The following is a 17,384-nucleotide window of genomic DNA, read 5'->3' as shown; positions in this document are numbered from 1 at the left end:
TCAGTTATTTGGTCTGTTTTTGCATGCTGGAAGGGTTAAAATGAGCACGACTTCTTGCAATATTCACCCACATATCCATTACCAAAAAAACAAGCATTTTCTCTTCTGTACCCTGAAAAAAAAAAAACTTTTCCCATTTCATTTTCAAAGCAATGACTGTAATGAAATTGTTGTTTTTCTATAATAATTGAAGCTTGTTATCAGGAAGGCTGCTGCTGAGAAAACATAGAAGAGCTGGTTTATTTTTCTGCTTGTGAGGTATGCTGTAAACAGACAAATTTAGGATATTTGTGTAAAGCCACCTGGCGCTATCCCTGGTACTGAATAGATCAGAGGAGGAAATGGAGAAAACATTGTTTTAATTCTGCCTTGTTGGCTTATTGTGGACAGAAATGTCAAAGTAGCAATGTTTCAGAGAGAGAGTGAGCGAGAGGCAGAGGGAAATGCATGGCATGAGCAGAAAGGCAGACTAAATGATCGGATAACCACGGCATATTGCTTCTGCAAACACCATTGTATGACATATTGCTAATTGCTGTTTGCCGCCACCCCGCTCCCAATCTGATTTCATCCATCCTGTGAGATGCACAGCGCATCACAGCAAAAGAGAATAAGGGGGAGGGGGAGGGGGGCATATGCAGATTTCAGAAGGTCCGACACTGTTTATAATCCACCATGATGCCTTTCCCTTACATGTCCCTGCTTGGTGTCTGTTATGGTCTCTTACTGGCCGCTGGCCTGTACACCACGAACTTGCTTCCATTCAGCCAAGAGGAGAGAAGATCACTTAGAGCCTTTTAAACAGCAATTTGAAATTTCTGCCAAGGATAGACTATGTCAACAGTCGAGAGTGATAATCTCCACAAAGTGTGTGTCTTGTTTGAGGATCATTCTGATTCATGCAAACAGATTTCTAACAAACGTACTCGGGAAAATAAAATAAAACCGGTCACACACTGTTTATCATCATGCACTTAGCTGCAGGTGGCTCGGCAACAGTTTCAGGGCATTAGGCCAAGATCAAGTGGTAGTTTATAACCTATTACGCTCTGCTAAAACAACTTTGTGGTGCTATTACTGGACGCAGCTCACAGCTCTAAAGGCATGCAGTGCAGCTTTGAAACCAAGGTACAATCTGCAGACACAGCACATACAGAAAAGGAAAAGAAATGTAACTTAAGGATTGTCACTGCTATCGCGTTCTAATTTAAATTAGCTTTTGGAGACATTTTAAAGCTAAAGCAGAGTTAAGCATCAGAAACCAACATGGAACTAACAAATATCTGTCAACTATACTGGCTCTCATATTTTCCCTATGAACAGTGATAATCAGAGCACCTGTTAGATCTGAGAGAAAGGGAAATCTTGTCATCTACATTCAGAATGACATCATAGGCCATTTTTAGCCAGTCCAGCAGCTCAGTAAATGTGGATTTTGTTCCCCAGATGTAAATATCTAACAAATAACATAACAATTTACTAACCTGTCTCAAATTTCTAGCATATTTATTAATTGTGGCCAGACAGCCAGTTCTAAAAACTTTGATGAGCTTTCCTCTAAAAAGGTCATGCTATGGATGAAAAATCTCTTTTCACAAGTTATTGCATTGATTTCCATCTTTCACATTTATTCCTTGTCACTATGGACTTTAATACGCAGTAGGCAAGTGTACCAGATATAAATACCACGTTTCCGTGAATTTACACTGATGTACCTTATCACATAATGTTAGAATCTTTGTCTAGTCCTTTGGTTAATGATCATATGCATTACAAAAAACCCTCAAATTATAAAAAAGGCTAATAAATATGCATGCAGATCTGTGTGTTTATATTGACCTCAAGCCAATGCTAAACCGATAGCGAAAGGGTCTGTGATGCTTTCTGGAGACAACTTTTCTGTCTGCTACATCATTGCAGATGAATTCTGGCTCACTCTTCTTTACAACGTTGCCTCAGTTCACTGAGGACTATGGGCATCCAGTTATGTATTCAGGTTCAGGTCTGGACTGGGATGGGATGGGCTGCTGCAACATCTTCTGCTGAAGATTTTTTTTTCTGTGCTTGAGATCATTGTCCTGTTGCACGAGCCAATTTCAGCCGAGCTTAAGCTGTTGGAAAGATGTCCTCACATTTAGATAGAGTATTCTGGCATATAAAGAAGTTAAAATCAAGCATCAGCCCTCTACCACTAGTGGACGGTTCCTATGAGATGTTTGTTAATCACCAAATGTGGCTAAACATCTCAACTTTGGCCTCGACTGTCCAAATGACCTTGTCCAGAAACCTTGTAGTTTGTTCAGATGCATTTTTGCAAACCCAACTGTGCTGCTGTGTTCTCTTTAGAGAGAAGAGGATTTGTTCTGGTAACCCTTCCAAACAAGTCATACATGTTCAGTCTTTTTTGTATTCTCATGAACTTTAAACTGTAGCATGCTGAGGCCTGTGGAGTCTGTGACGTAGATCTTGAGTTTTTTTGCAAATTTCTCTGAGCATTGCATCATTGAGGTGAATATATCATTGAGGTCAATCTGTGATCACTTCCAAATATGCGTTCAGGAGTTTTACAACTACATGGTCTGTTATAGAAATCTAAAGATTGAAAATATGGGAATATATCAGCATTTCATTGCATTGACCGTGATCCTAATTTCAGGATATTGGTGTTAGGAAGACCCAAGTCATGACTTACGTGGAAGATAAGTAATGCTCATGACTAATGAGATCATGATTGTATGCAAGATGTATTAACACTGAAAATATTAGACTGGATTAAATATTAAATTGGTGTGTCAAGAGTGAAAATGACAAATTTGACCTTCATCATGAGGACGATTTGGGTAAAGACCAAAATTCTCTCCAACACTGTAGGACAGAGATCTCACCAGGGCACGAGCTAGCATTTGAGTTTTTAAATTTTGTACCTTGGGCTTTACAGATGAATGTTTTAATGGTCTCAAAGTAAACGCAACAAAAACTCAAAAATATGACATCCCAGCGTTTTCCTGTGTGTTAGTGAGCTCAGTCAAACTTCACTGGGTAAGTAAAAGTTAAGAGTAGAGATGGACCGATCCGATATTACGTATCGGTATCGGTCCGATACTGACCCAAATTACTGGATCGGATATCGGCGAGAAATAAAAAATGTAATCCGATCCATTAAATATCAAAAAAGCACATCACAAAACTTGCTACACGGAGTAACTCGGCTCATAACTGTAGCACGTCGCAGCAGTATGCATCACGTGATAGAGCCACGGTGTGTATTTGTAGCCTCGCTAGCAAACCAGCATTTCATCTCCGAGGAAGTTTTCCCAGAGAGAAGTAAAGCAAGTGTGTAAGTTCATCTCTGAATGTTTGTAAAGCGTTCCCATGTTAAGCTTAACAACAGATATATGGAGCGACTGCCTCTCTCTCTCTCTCCTGCTGCTACTTCAATCGTGAAACTGCTTAATGATCAGCTGATCGGCTTTTCTGTCGCGAGTCTGTCTCTCTTCTTTGTTTTTGGCCCACTTTGCACCAGAAGGAGGAAACCAGCGGCTGAACAACAGCAGCACTATTAAGCTTGATAAGCTGTTGTTAGAATTTATTTAATATTACTTTCTAGACCAGGATCGTTTTCTACGTAGCTGACGGCTGGTAACTGTGCAGGGGCGGATCTAGCAAAGTCTAGCCAGGGGGCCGATAGGGCATGAACAGGGAAAAGGGGGCACAAAGACATACTTTTCTTTCTTGTTCTCGTTTAAAATGTCTAGCTTTTAATAAATAATTATCTGACTCTTACACCCAAAGTTTTAATCTGATGTAAAATACATAGAAGTCCATTACTGTATATAGTAACTGTTAAGTCTAATATACCCTAGTAAGCTATAGTACTTTTTCCTTTGGGAAGATACCATCTGTGCAGTCTGCAATTCTGTTGAAGAAAGATGTTGAATCTATTTAATTATTCTTGAAAAATAATTTCTTTCTGTGCATTTTTCCCCCTGCATCAAATTAAATTTGATTACATCGATTAAGCATCATGAGCTGGAGGGTGGGGGGTGGTTCCCTATTTTTTTTTGCTGGGAGTTTGCAACCTTATTAGTTAGGTTGCTTGATATTTCTGCTAAGTACTCTTTAAAATACCAGAATAGGGAGGATGGAGCAGGTTTACGTTTATTAGATTGATCAGTGTTGCTGAACTATGAAATATTTTGGGTATTTTTTACATACAGGTATAACAGAATAGCTTTAGTGTTGTTATTTATTTAAACTTGAGTATAAACTTATACAAAATGCAGCAAGATATTAAAAAAACGTTTTATTGATTAAAAAACACTATATCGGATTCATATCGGTATCGGCAGATATCCAAATTTATGATATCGGTATCGGACATAAAAAAGTGGTATCGTGCCATCTCTAGTTAAGAGCAGCAAATAACTTCACGCAGCAAACTGAAAGAAAGCAGCAAACTTGGGAACATGCTGGGAAGGTTATTGGAAGAACTCCAGCTGCTTTTACATTTCTCTAAGATTCAGATGACAGGAACAAACAATTTGTGACAAATTACAGACGGCAATCAAAACCTCTGACAAATCCTCTCTGCACCTCTCCAGTCGTGCTCCTCTGTTCTGTCCTCCTAATCAGTTGTTTACATTATTTCACTTCATGCTAATTTCGGAATAAGAATTCAAATCAAAGCAGCGTTTAAACACTGTTAAACATGACCCGAGGCATTCTCGTCACCCTCAAGCTTTGCTTTAATTTTGCGTTTACTCTTTGTCAACTGTTCTCCATTTGAATACAGAATGGAGATTAATCTGTTGTCCTAATGTGGGTTAAATCATTCCCACAGTAAGCAGGAAATGACTCATCATCTTCTGTACATTGTTCCTCCAAAATATACACCGCATTGTTTGGACATTTACACTCTAAGCAGTTGATAGCCAGCACGCGCACATCCTGTTCTGCAAAAACGCTGAACGGGGGTGAAAAACAGGTCATTAAGAGCAAAAGAAAAACAAAACCAAATGAAGAAGCACAAAGAGATCTGAAAGTAACCCACTCGAGTTTCTTTTACAGGTGGTTTAAATTACCAACTGACATTTTAGAAAGTGAAGCTCTGAATTCTAGTAAATCACCACAAGAGTACTCACACTGCAGAGTCCTCTGTTTCTCCAAAACCAACTGGTGCATCATTACTTGTTGTTTTCATTACTCATTATATTATATTATAGTGTGAAATGATTACTGTAGCATCATGCGGTGAACTGAAAAAAAGATTTGAGCACCTGTTGCATGAAACATTTTATGAGAATCGCTGTTGGCGTTCAATCTTTGTGTCTAGGTTTCCAGGAGGATGTCCCAGAACTCTTTATTCAGAGGCACCATGTGGCAAAAAAATATCTTATTAATGTGACTGAGTCAACGAGCAGTGGGATCAAAGTAAATATAACATGTTTATCCGTTTCACCTTCCCTATCAAGGCAGCATTCATTCTCCATAATAAACCCATTACTGAGTCTTATGCCTTTGCCTCCCGTTCTACTCCTTTTTGCGCTTCCTCCCATCGCAAATTAACTTCTCAAAAGGTTCTTACAGAAGAGACAAATAAATAAATTTTCTAAGTGCACCAAGTGTCAATTAGCCATCTGTCTTCAAAAATATACAGTCTATCACATCATCTATGAGAGGGAGCAGCTGCATGGTTGGTTATACAGTATTTCCCAGAAAGGAAGACAAAAAAAAGGCAAGCTTGTAAGCCAGCAGTATAAACTGTTGCAGTCATATCTCCCATTTGGAGGTATTTGTTGAAATAAACATCATGTTCAAGAACTAAATTATATCACTTCATGTTACTGCCTTTAAAAAAAAAAAAAATAGTCGCAAGTAAGGCTATTGTTTCGGGATTAAATGGTCAATATACTCTAATGTGGCCCAGTTTTTACTGGTCGGACAACTCTGTGTGCATGAACTCTGTGTTCCAGTACTGATCCACTACTTTTGTCTACAGAAAAGAACCTGTGGAAAAACCAGATGTCAAGCTTAAAGTTTTCTGTGTCTATGTGCCACAGGAACTACATTCTCTGGTGGGGAAACAATTTTTAAATGTGCAACTTGTTAAGTTTTGCTTTGCTAAAAACAATGAATGAAGCAACACATTGTCACAGGAACGTACGTGTATCAATTTCTATTCATCTGCTAGAGGAACACAGAGCGTACAAAGAATACCTGTTCAAACAATAAAATGAATTTCAGTTTAATCTGTTTATAAGCTAAAGAGATTTCCACGTTTACTTTATTATCCTATGGGGCAGTAGCAGTTTAAATGCATCCAGTTTAAAGTTTCAGAGCTCTAGAAATAAACAGCAGGACTGAGCTTGCACTCAGTGATAAAATAATTAACTTGAATTAAAATGTTTAACACGCTATGCACAGATTAATGATTTTTCTGCTGCATTAATCTCATCTTATTTGCAAAAGTTTTGCATTCTAATGCTATATTTTTGTTCTTCAGAATCTCTTAATCTCTTACTTATCGGACTTATCATCATCAGATAACATCATGGGGATAAGTTTGTATGGAAAAAAAGAGTAACATGACCCACAAAATGTCCCTTTTAATGCAAATGTGCAGAGACCTGAAGTGGAAAGCCCGGCTTAAGTTGTTAATTACTGTCATGATACCCATTTCCAACCGGCCTGGCTGTACTGAACTTGTCTCGCTGTAATACCTGTCAGGTGTTTAGAAAACTTGGTCAGCAGATTTATAATGTTGATTTCCAGCACTGTATTTTATTCTACTAAAGCAAAAAGACAACTTTCTTCTGATTGGCTGACCCTTGTAAGCAAAAGGTTTAAAGAATGGGTCAGTGGGGTTTCTGTACCCGCAGTCAGAGCCGTGTGCCTGAGACGACCATATTAGGGATATCCATTCTCTCTGAAAACCAAGAGTAGAAAAAAGACACTGTCTGAAACAGAGTTTAGACTTCAGCCTGAGGTTTTTGCTCACAGGGATTACTGAAGCAAACAATGACCTCCATCTACCACTGTCACAATATTTTTATATATGACAAAAACAAAGGAAAACATAGTATATCCACTTTAGTGTTAACATTTATTGAAATTCTGCTTGGCTTAAACTAACACTCTGTGTTAGTTTAAGTAAGTAAACTAACACTCTGTGTTAGTTTAAGCCAAGCATTAGTAAGACTGAATTAAACAGATGGCTAAAAGGTCAAAGTTTATTTACAGCTCAACAACCAACATGACATCCTTTGAAAACTGTAGACTAACTGTTTAAATTCATGTGACGCTTTGGTTGTAACTATATCAGAATTGGCATATCTCAATGAGTTATTGATCTAATAATTAGCCATTGTTTATACCCCCCCCCCTCCCCAATATATCTGGTTATTAAAGTAGAAGATAAGGTGGAGAAATGTAAGAACAAAACTATGCTAACATGTCAACTAAACTGGGATCATATATAATGATATACTTCTATTCTGAAAAATGATATGACTAAAATCAGGTGCACAGTCTGCTCTGAGACTTATTATTATTATCTGTAGCAATCATTCCATCATCAAAATGAGAGCAGCATTGTCAGACTGAAGTTTTTCTCAAAGGTTTCCTGGTTTTATTTGTTGGTTGCCAAATTCATAATTAAAAATCAAATTTAATTACTTTCACAGCCCCAGATCAAATGACAGCAACGATAAAGGTGGGCTTCCAGCCACTCAAAAAAATCTTTTCTTAATCACAAAGCGTCATTACAACAGGTTGCTCTGTATATTTGATCTGGCAGAGTTTGAAGCTGGAGTTTGTGTTTCCACCCAGAAAGCAGCCAGGAGATATTTTACTTGTTAGGCAAACGTGTAAACCACCACACCATTTTATTCAAATATAGATCCAATATGTAGAAGGCTAAATCAAAAATTTCTTTATAGGAAATTGCAAGTTTTAATGTAGACATGACACTAATGAAAAGGGTATGTGTTTTGGTCGTTTTAAACTGAAACAAACTGGGTACTGTATGTTGTACGACTACTTTTATTAACCTTGAAAACCTTCAGTGTCTATATTAAGTGTGGGTCCTCACAGGGGCATAAAAATCATTTGGGACACTCAGCTTCCTCTGCTTGGGGAGTTCCAGGTGCTTCTGTCTGGGAGATTGTGTGGTTTTCCCAAAAATAGCTATAAAAAAAAAAAAAGTAGATAGTGTTGGACTACTATCTGCAAAGTTTTACTCTGCCGTGTATGTGCATGTGCTAAACTGGCCTAAACTGTTCTAATGCAAGAAGCTACAATACACTCCCGCTCTTATCTCAGATGGCTTTAACACTAAAACACACACACTTGGAAAAGATAATCTGCAGGTCATTTCCAGGCAGGCTATGTCTGTCGTTCCTGAAAAATCCTAAAGGGAAAACAAGATAACTCCCAGAAAGTCTGCTAGAGGCAGCATTATGCTGAGGAACCTCGATGGGAATGACTGATGATGGCTGGAGAGTTTTGACTCATTTGCAGTGTTTCATCAGTGACCTACACAGCAGCAGTCTAAATGTAAACAAATAAAAGTAAAAGTCTAAATAACTTTTAGGTGGATTTTTTAAATGCATTTAATGTAATACTTTCATCATAACTGATCATTTTCCGTTCAGATCCTCTAATGCGTTCTTCCTCCAAGTCAGTATGAGCTTCTGCAGAAAAAAAAAATGTCTCCATATAATTTTTCAATGCATCAGTGACCCCAAATAATCCAAACCATCAGACAAGAAGAGCAAGGAGCAGTGCAGCGGACTGCGTGTCAGAGCCCTGATCTCACACTGCCACTCAATAAATAAAATAAAAATGCTCCACACACTGAAATAAATTCTACGGAAGAAAAACAGAAACTTTACTGATAGCCTGCGTGGAGTTAAGTGGTCAGCAGATTGAATAAAAAAACTACTGAAGCGACGCTGCTGCAGTGCTGTCACTGTCATTTGAGTTACATGTGGCTCATCGGTCCACATGACCCGTACTGTGGTACATTGACCACGGGAGGACACAAGACTCCTGCGTGAAAAATGACGCCTCGTCCGTTCTTCCTTTTTTTCTCTGTTTTTTTATTTTATTTTTATTTTATTTACCCAGTTCTCATTCGGGTAGGGTAAAGGTACGCAAGGATGGTGTGGCGGCGGAAGGTTTCTGTGAGCAATATCCTACAGCACCTGTCCGTCCACAGGTGTAGCTTACAAAGCCCATGGTTTTATTAGAAAAACGAAATAAGACCGGATCACCCTTTGTCCACCCCACGGATCTGACTGGAGCTCGCATACCCACAAATCAAAAGCATTAGATAAACACACAAGCACACACAAACACAAACACACCCAGCCTTCCCTCCCTGCCAGCCGGGATCTCCGAGCAAACAAAGCGCACACTCTAGGTTTTAGGATAATCGTGTCTGTACTCACCCACCAACAGCAGGCGTAGAAGAACAGCATGAATTTGAGGATATAATAGGAACAATCAGCACAACATTTAGACTCTCCCTCTGCCATCGTGTCTGGACGGAGGATAGTTTCTTTCAGCGGCTCTTTGGACTGTTGACAATTCACTTCCGCGTTGTCCTCGTCACAGCACCTGGAAACGCGCGTACAGTCTGATATATGGACGGCCGAAGGGAGCTGGTGGATGTGAGCTTGTGCAAGACTTTTAACTTGTAGAAGTTATGTGACATAAGTACATTAATAAAATCCACTTCAAATTTTATTAAGATTCAAATCTTTGCCCAATTAAGGACGTGGTCATTTTAAGTGACAGATGGGTTCGCTTCCCGTACGTTTCCCGTTGTTTATTGTCAAAAAATAAAAAATAAAAAACTTCTTTGATTTTCCTGGGGCTTGCTGTTCAGTTTGTTTTAAGCCTCTTTTTAATATATATATTTTTTGTTTAAACTGAGTATCTAACTGGTTTTTAATATCACAGTAAATTACAAAGGTATCTTTCAAGCTAAGCTATCCAGCATATAGTTGTTAGTATAAGCTGATAACAAGCTCCTATGATTGGTTAAAAAACCAACACACATGATTGAAAGAGCCAAAATGCCAAACCGGAGACTAGCAGAACAACTTATGAACAGTGCGGCTATTTCACAACATCTTCTGTACTTTGCCCAGGTATTTCTAACCCATTAACGTACACGCCTATGTAAATATCTAGAAATGTTTCGGCAGCCTATGTCAACAATAGCTTCACCACACTGTGCAGGTCTACAGATTGACATTATTATCTGTATCTCACCATTTTATGCTGTAGGGTGTTCAGAAGTAAACATAGGACAAACACTGAGTTCGCATGGGACAAAATGGGACTGAGAATCCTAAATTTTCATAACTTACAAATAAAAATGCAATAAACTGTGCAGGATAAATATGCATTTTGCTCTATTACTGAGTAAATACAATAAGGTAAAGGGAAGCTAAAGTTTGTTCTTTTGCTTTCATGTGAAAGTCTTTATATACTCCTGTAATCTCTTTTATTTCTCTGTTATTTCAACTTCTCTTCTGCCTGGATGCATCCAAATTAAAACCCAGCACAGTTTGGATGTAGCCACAGGCTGCCAAAGCTGGCAATTTTAGCAATCTTTATCTACTGTGTCCCTCCACTTCCTGTTCAGAAAGAATAGAAACTCTATTTCTAGGAACATAATGGCACTTCCTTTTTTTTTAGGATTGTTTCCATCATATTTAACAAAATTTGCAAAGATGAACCGGATCAATGTTTTGGGACTTTAGAGAAGTGCATTTCCTGCAGAGCCAGTCAAAATGTGGGACATTGTTTGAAGATGTGGAACAAGGGAACGAGGAATAAAAATGCTGTTGAGATCCACATAAAGAGAGACGTCTAGACCCGAAACTATTGGGAGAAGGTAGACTCTTTCTTATCTGCTATCATTTTATTTTAAGAGCATGGTCACAAAGTGAAGATGAATACATTCACATACTTTGATCTGAGTCTTGTTTGTACTCTAATCTGATGCTGCTGAAAGCAAAAAGTCAAGGGAAAACAAGATAAAATCTACTGTGAACACGATTCATTCCCTCTGTTATTAGAACAAAACAAGTATGAAATACACCAATGCAATTAAAATGTATTAACTCAGCATTTTATACAAGACTGGATTTTCCGACAAAGTGCACTTCAAGGAGACGGACTGTGTTATACTGAAACTTGTTTATTGACACAAAGTGACTCAGAAGAGAGAATAATTGCAGCAGGTTATGATCGGAATGCGAAGGATTTGTTCATTGAGGCTGTCATGAGATGCTGGTGGGTGGACAGGCAGACAGCAGGACGGACCAGCTCGACTAGAAAAGCAGAGCAAATATGTTGCAAAATGTACCCGGGGAAACACCAAAATACATAAATGCAATTTAGGAGCCTGGTTGCCACACTGAGAAGATAAGCATTTATCTTCTTACATTGGCTCCCCATTGAATACCGTATTGACTTTAAAATTCTTTTGATCACTTTTAAAATTTTAAAAAACTTGGCGCCTAGCTACCTAACTGATCTCCTGCACTTGTACAACCCCAAGAGAGCACTAAGATCTTCGAGTCAGTTGCTCTTAGTGCAACCAAGGTCTCGGTTAAAGACCTAAGGTGATCGAGCCTTTGCTATTGCTGCACCTAGACTCTGGAATAATCTCCCAGCTGATATTCGCATGTCTGAGTCTATCCAATCTTTCAAATTGCACCTAAAAACTCACTTGTTTACTTTTGAATCAAACTAGTTTGACCTTCATCTGGTTTGCTCTATGCAAAAGTGTTTTTTTCTTCCCTGTTTGCTTGTTATGCTCTGTCCCGAATTTTATGTGTCTTGTGGTCGACTGTGAAGCACTTCGATGATCATTATTGGTCTTTCAAAATGTGCTATAGAAATAAACTTTGATTTGAAGCATTCTCCCGCAGAATGCAAGCAGCCCCATATATACTGCTCCTGATGACAATGACAGGAAGCAGGTACAGTGGGTGAAAGACAGGAAACCAAAGACCCCACCTAAAGGTGAAGACAAGACCTGCCCATTCCAGCCAGAACACTTGAGAGCTTTCCATAAATGTACATTTATTGCTTTAAGAAGGTTTCTTAAAGGTTTCTTAAAGACCAGAAACAACAGGAACAAACAAGTGCAGAACTATTACATAATTAGGCCCAAGCCTCAAGTGGTACAACAGAAAAGTACAGTTTCTTCAGCATGTAAATTGACCTAATGACTACCCGAATTATTGCCCCACACACGGGCATTTGTTTTGTACAGATAACCTGCTTACTAACCCGTCTGTCTGGCCATAAGAAATTATGTGAGATGAGCATGAGCCAACCGTTAGAAATGTGTCATCATTTTTTGTGTCATCGTAGCAGAAACTTGAATGGCAAACACACTCTTATCACTGTTTTCACAAAGATAAACATGTTTGTTTTCTTTACGCTAATGCAGCAGATATATGAAGGTAAATATACTGCCAAATATTAGAGGCTGTAGAATGAAACATGTGAATGTGCAAAAAAAATTTCAACTTATTTTTTTTTAAAATCAGTACGAAAATCTATGAATTTGTGACTCAAGAGGACGCAACTGAGCAGCTGTTTTAACTGATTCGAGAGGCTGTGATCAGAGTTGTGAAAATAGTAAAAGAAATTAAATAAATATCAATAAAACCAGAATTACAAGTTTGAAGCTCTCAGTATATCTGTGTAAGTGTCAATCTCCACATTTATTCATATTTTTTTGTAACTGTAAATTTAAAACACAAGCATGTGAAAACTTTTTACAAGTGAAAATTTCAAAAAAAATATAAGTTCAGATTTGTTTTTAATTCTCACATTTTATTCTGCAAGCTCTTCCATTTTGCAACATATTTACCTTCATACAGAAAGTACATCAAACATTACTCAAAACAAAAACATCTACAGTACCTTCTCTCCTCGTGGTGACATTTGGCGGAGGGACCATGCATCCCCATGCTGTGAGGGACTGGATCAGTGACTGGATCACTGGAGGGTTCTTCAAAGAATTTTCAGAGGTAGCAGCTTTTGTATGGAGGCTATTGAGCGCCAAAATTAATTAATTAAATATATCATAAATAATCAATTAAATGTGTCATTAATTAATTAAAATTGGAGCTATATAAATAAGGCAGGAGTGACTTCCTGTGTAATTCAGTGGTGCATTTTGATGATCTCAGCCGTTCACTAAGCATGCTCCTGTGACTGGCAAGCGCATCATGGAGTGCATGGGAGGTATTGTCCTTATCTTGGTCAATATCTTGGTCAACTCTCCGACACCACCTGAAGAGGGTCCATTGCCACAACATTACTTTCCTTGCGGATCAGTCAATTGAGTCTGTTGGCATCTGCGACTCAATAAACAGATCCGATACACACAACTTACACATGCATATCCGATCTTCTTTAAATAGCCGCCTATCAAAGAGTTCACAGCACAGACACTATCCAAAGCAAACATTCAAATCCCTGAATATATATCAGAGGATCAGAAGACATCGAATGTGATAAACCAGTCATTAGCTTGTATGTGATAAATCACCATCCCTTGCCTTTTTAGCTGCTGTAGCGCCCTTATTGCAGTTTTCTAAGCACCAAAAGCAGCAACATCTTTATCAGCAGTGACTCGGCCAACAAAACATTTCACATCAGTAGGAGGGAGCTGTGTGATTGGCTGTTTCCCCACTCCTGGTACTTTTCTTACTTATACATCACCTTTATTACTTTCTTCAGTCAGAAAATGATCTTGGAGTGAAAGCAACAAAGAAACTCAAAGATTTTCAAGTGAAGTCAACCTTCAGCAAAATAAGAATGTTTGTGTCCTCTGGTTGCCTGGGAGTACAGACTGTCTAGTTTTTGTAAAGTATTTATTTGAGATGTGTTCAGGTGCAACTGAAGAGTCACTGCAGGTGTCTATTTCTGTGTTTGCTAGTTTAGGTGGTGAAAATGAGTTTCTTCCCCTCTTGATTAGGTTTTGACCCTTGATAGCCAGCTCTCGCACAGATTCACTCGGGCAACCCCATTTATTAAGAACTGCTACACCTTCTCAGAAACTTTTAATTTTTTCTTCAGCGTGTCAGTCACTGGACAAACAAGCTTGTTTGATCACATGAAAGTACACACAGGCAGTGCACATTGTACACAGTCAGCAAACTCTACCTTTGGTCATTCTGTTCACTGATTACATGCACGGGCATACGCAGTAGATTTCCCCTGCAAGGAATGTGAGGAACGGGCATGCAACGAGAAGCAGGTAACAAAGTGAGAAACTATCACAGAAGCACAAAAATCTACAACAGTAACAGTGAGACTGAAAAAAAAATCACTGGAGTCACAATCTGCCTGTTTGCACTGTGAGATATGTTGTTGAATTTCTTCAAGGATAAACTCAAAGTCAATGCAATGACAAGAGTTTTTTTTACAAACAGTATAAAAGAAAGTGTACATGGAGTGTCCTTAGAGGCACCTTCTAGCTGGTGATAAGCAATGTGGATAGAAAGCACACTCTTAGAAATAGGGGCACAATATAAAAGTCAGTTTCTGTAAATACAGAACCTACACTTGCTTTGAATTTTAAGTTGCAGCGTCAGGATACACTCTGAGACATGAAGATAAAGAAATCATGCACAAAAATACATTTTAATCTTAGACTTTAAATGAGACACATTTAATACAAAGTAGTATAATTTTATATCTGATTTGTATCGGTGACATAACGGGGAGGAGGTTGCTGCCTGGTTGACTATTACTGGTCTCTGTGTCCTCTGTGTGTCTAACAGCCTTACGTGCAAATTTTAGATAAATAAAGCTTTGAATTGCCAGCAAGACTAGGCTGAAACAAAGTCGGTACAAAAGTCAATATTTGGTGTGACCACCTTTATCTTTCAGCACAGTCTAAACTCTCGTAGGCAAGCTTTCTTTTAATTTCTTTAAGTGGTCTTCAGGAGTAGTTCTTCAGGGTTACTGAAGGACATTCAAAGCTCTTCTTTGGCTGTTGGCTGCCTTTTGTTCTGTTTTCTTTCAAGATGATCCCACGCTACTTCACTAATGTTGGCATCTGGACTCTGGGGAGCCCAGTCCACCACAGGTGTTCTACCATGTGCTTTTCTATCCAGGTGTGCTTTTACTGTATTGACAATGTGTTTGGGATCATTCTCATGTTGAAACATGAAGCTGTTCCCAAGCCGATAATTTGCAGATGGTATTTTACCATGCATCAACATCTGAAAGGACTTTTTTGTGTTCATAATTCCAACAATTTTGACATGATCCACAACACAAAAAGGCTGCAAACCATGACAGAGCATCTATCACGTTTTGCAGATGGCTATGGACACACACTGTGGTAACACCCCCCGACCCTATTATCAAATATTAAGGACAAACTGCACACCATGCTTAGACATGCCCGGTTTTCAGCTAATAACTCTTTGGGACTCAGCTTGTTGATGCAAAAATACAAAGATACTACTGGTCTGATGGTCATAGTATATTTAACAGCAAGAACAAAAAATATTCCGCTGAAAGGTACAAAGATTTTAAAAGTTACAACAAAGTCTTGCTCCTTTAAAGCACAATGTAAAAAAGAAAAAAATAAGGGTGAATCATTTCTTGGACATTTTCACACTTAATGAACGTTTTCAAAAACATGTTGCATCTGAGTTTTCCCTCATTCAGTGATTCAGCTATCATTACATGCTTTCCCATTGACAGATCAAAGTGCATCCATAAAGGTAAAGCTGTCACATATAGAGTTTTTTTTTTCTAAAGTAAGCAGCATGTTTTAAACACTTCATTTAGATCCAGAACTTTCAGTACGTTTTTGTTCTTGTGAAGAAATGTTTGCATGACATCAACACACCAGGAATAGCTGTAATTTTAATGAAAACCCACTGAGTGCACAGCAATTATCATACACTTTAAAGCCAAAGCCAACCAGCAGACCAGATCAGACCCTCTGGTATTCAAACAACATGTCTGACAACTCTACCACTCCAGCGACAAACTGCTGTATTTGAGTTTTTGTGGCTTCATATTTCTTCTATATAAGCACAAAAAGACTGTCTATAATTTCATGTGAAGAGAACCCTTTCCAGACCAACACACGGATTGTTCATAAGAACAACACACAACTCACATGTAAATACTTTTAGTCAGGTTTATGTTTTACTGCAGTTTGGCAGTGATACGATCTCCTGTGGACCTGTTAGTGTTTTGTCCTGTTTCAGAGGCACAGCTCTACCTGAAAGTAGACAGCTGCAGCCTTTTTAAATGTGTGACTTTTCAAAAACTGCAAGCACAAGGCTGGACTTAAACAAGTATCATGGCATGACTTTTTAGCATCACTTTTCTGTTTGCCTCAGATAACTGCATTAGATAAAATATCAAAACTGCTACTCTCTTGGGCACCTCTTTTGTTTTTAATTGGGAGAAATTACTCATTACCAGACTCCACATAACAAAATTGGTATGGCCCTGATCTGGCCCACACAATGTGCTTACACATGGCCCACATACCGCAAAGAATGATGGCCCTTTGGTGGCCCAGATCAGGTTTACCAGAGGTGGCCCACACATGGGCCAGCACGTGGCCAGTTGCAGACACACTGCTGATCACGTGCTGGCCCAGATGTCAGCCTAATGTGTACCTTAATCAAGCCATGTAATAACAACATGTGCCGGAACATAAGAGTCCAAAAGTAACATGATGAAACTCTGTTCAGACAGTGAATGGACTGATTTTTATATAGCGCTTTTCTACTCTCCCACATTACTCAGAGTGCTCTATACAATATGCCACATTCACCCACACTTTCTCTAAAATGGGTGCTTCCTAACTGCATTCACACTCTTGCAGACTGGAAGAGCCAGAGATCGAACCACTAACCTTCCGATCAGTAGGTGACCTGCCCTACCGCCTGAGCTACAGCCACCCACTGGCAAAGATGAGTAAACCGTCACTAGGTTTTGAATAAAGTGTACACTCACAAACCTGTCAAATCTGTACTTGAAAAGTTGGCTACTATAGCAGTATAGTGTTACAACATGGAATTTGGGTCTTCTAACTAAAATAGGAACATAAATAGTGCCATCATGGCCTGTATTTGTATAGCGCTTTTCTAGTCCCTAAGGACCCCAAAGTGCTTTACACAACCAGTCATCCACCCATTCACACACACATTCACACACTGGTGATGGCAAGCTACATTGCAGCCACAGCCACCCTGGGGCGCACTGACAGAGGCGAGGCTGCCGGACACTGGCGCCACCGGGCCCTCTGACCACCACCAGTAGGCAACGGGTGAAGTGCTGGACCTAGCCCACATGTGCAGACACCCTGC

The 17,384-nt window shown here is 39.0% G+C and overlaps 1 protein-coding gene across 2 annotated transcripts in view; it reads right to left on the bottom strand.

The window, feature by feature from the left end:
* Positions 1–13,414, bottom strand: part of tspan15 (tetraspanin 15) — a 45,691-nt gene extending 32,277 nt beyond the window's left edge. Inside the window, exon 1 of one of the 2 annotated variants that reach the window (XM_085143666.1) lies at positions 12,955–13,414. In XM_085143666.1, the coding sequence (XP_084999792.1) occupies positions 12,955–12,975 (21 nt within the window). In that variant the 5' untranslated portion in view covers positions 12,976–13,414. Of the gene's footprint in view, positions 1–9,449; positions 9,641–12,954 lie in introns of those variants that run through there. The other variant, XM_085143581.1, reaches the window with a different exon arrangement.
* Between the last annotated feature and the right edge of the window lie 3,970 nt (positions 13,415–17,384).

This window comes from Neolamprologus multifasciatus, chromosome 1 (genome assembly GCF_963576455.1).
Source record: "Neolamprologus multifasciatus chromosome 1, fNeoMul1.2, whole genome shotgun sequence".
Taxonomy (NCBI): domain Eukaryota; kingdom Metazoa; phylum Chordata; class Actinopteri; order Cichliformes; family Cichlidae; genus Neolamprologus; species Neolamprologus multifasciatus.
The sequence above is the reverse complement of the archived record's forward strand: the minus strand, read 5'-3'. Positions and strand labels throughout refer to the sequence as shown.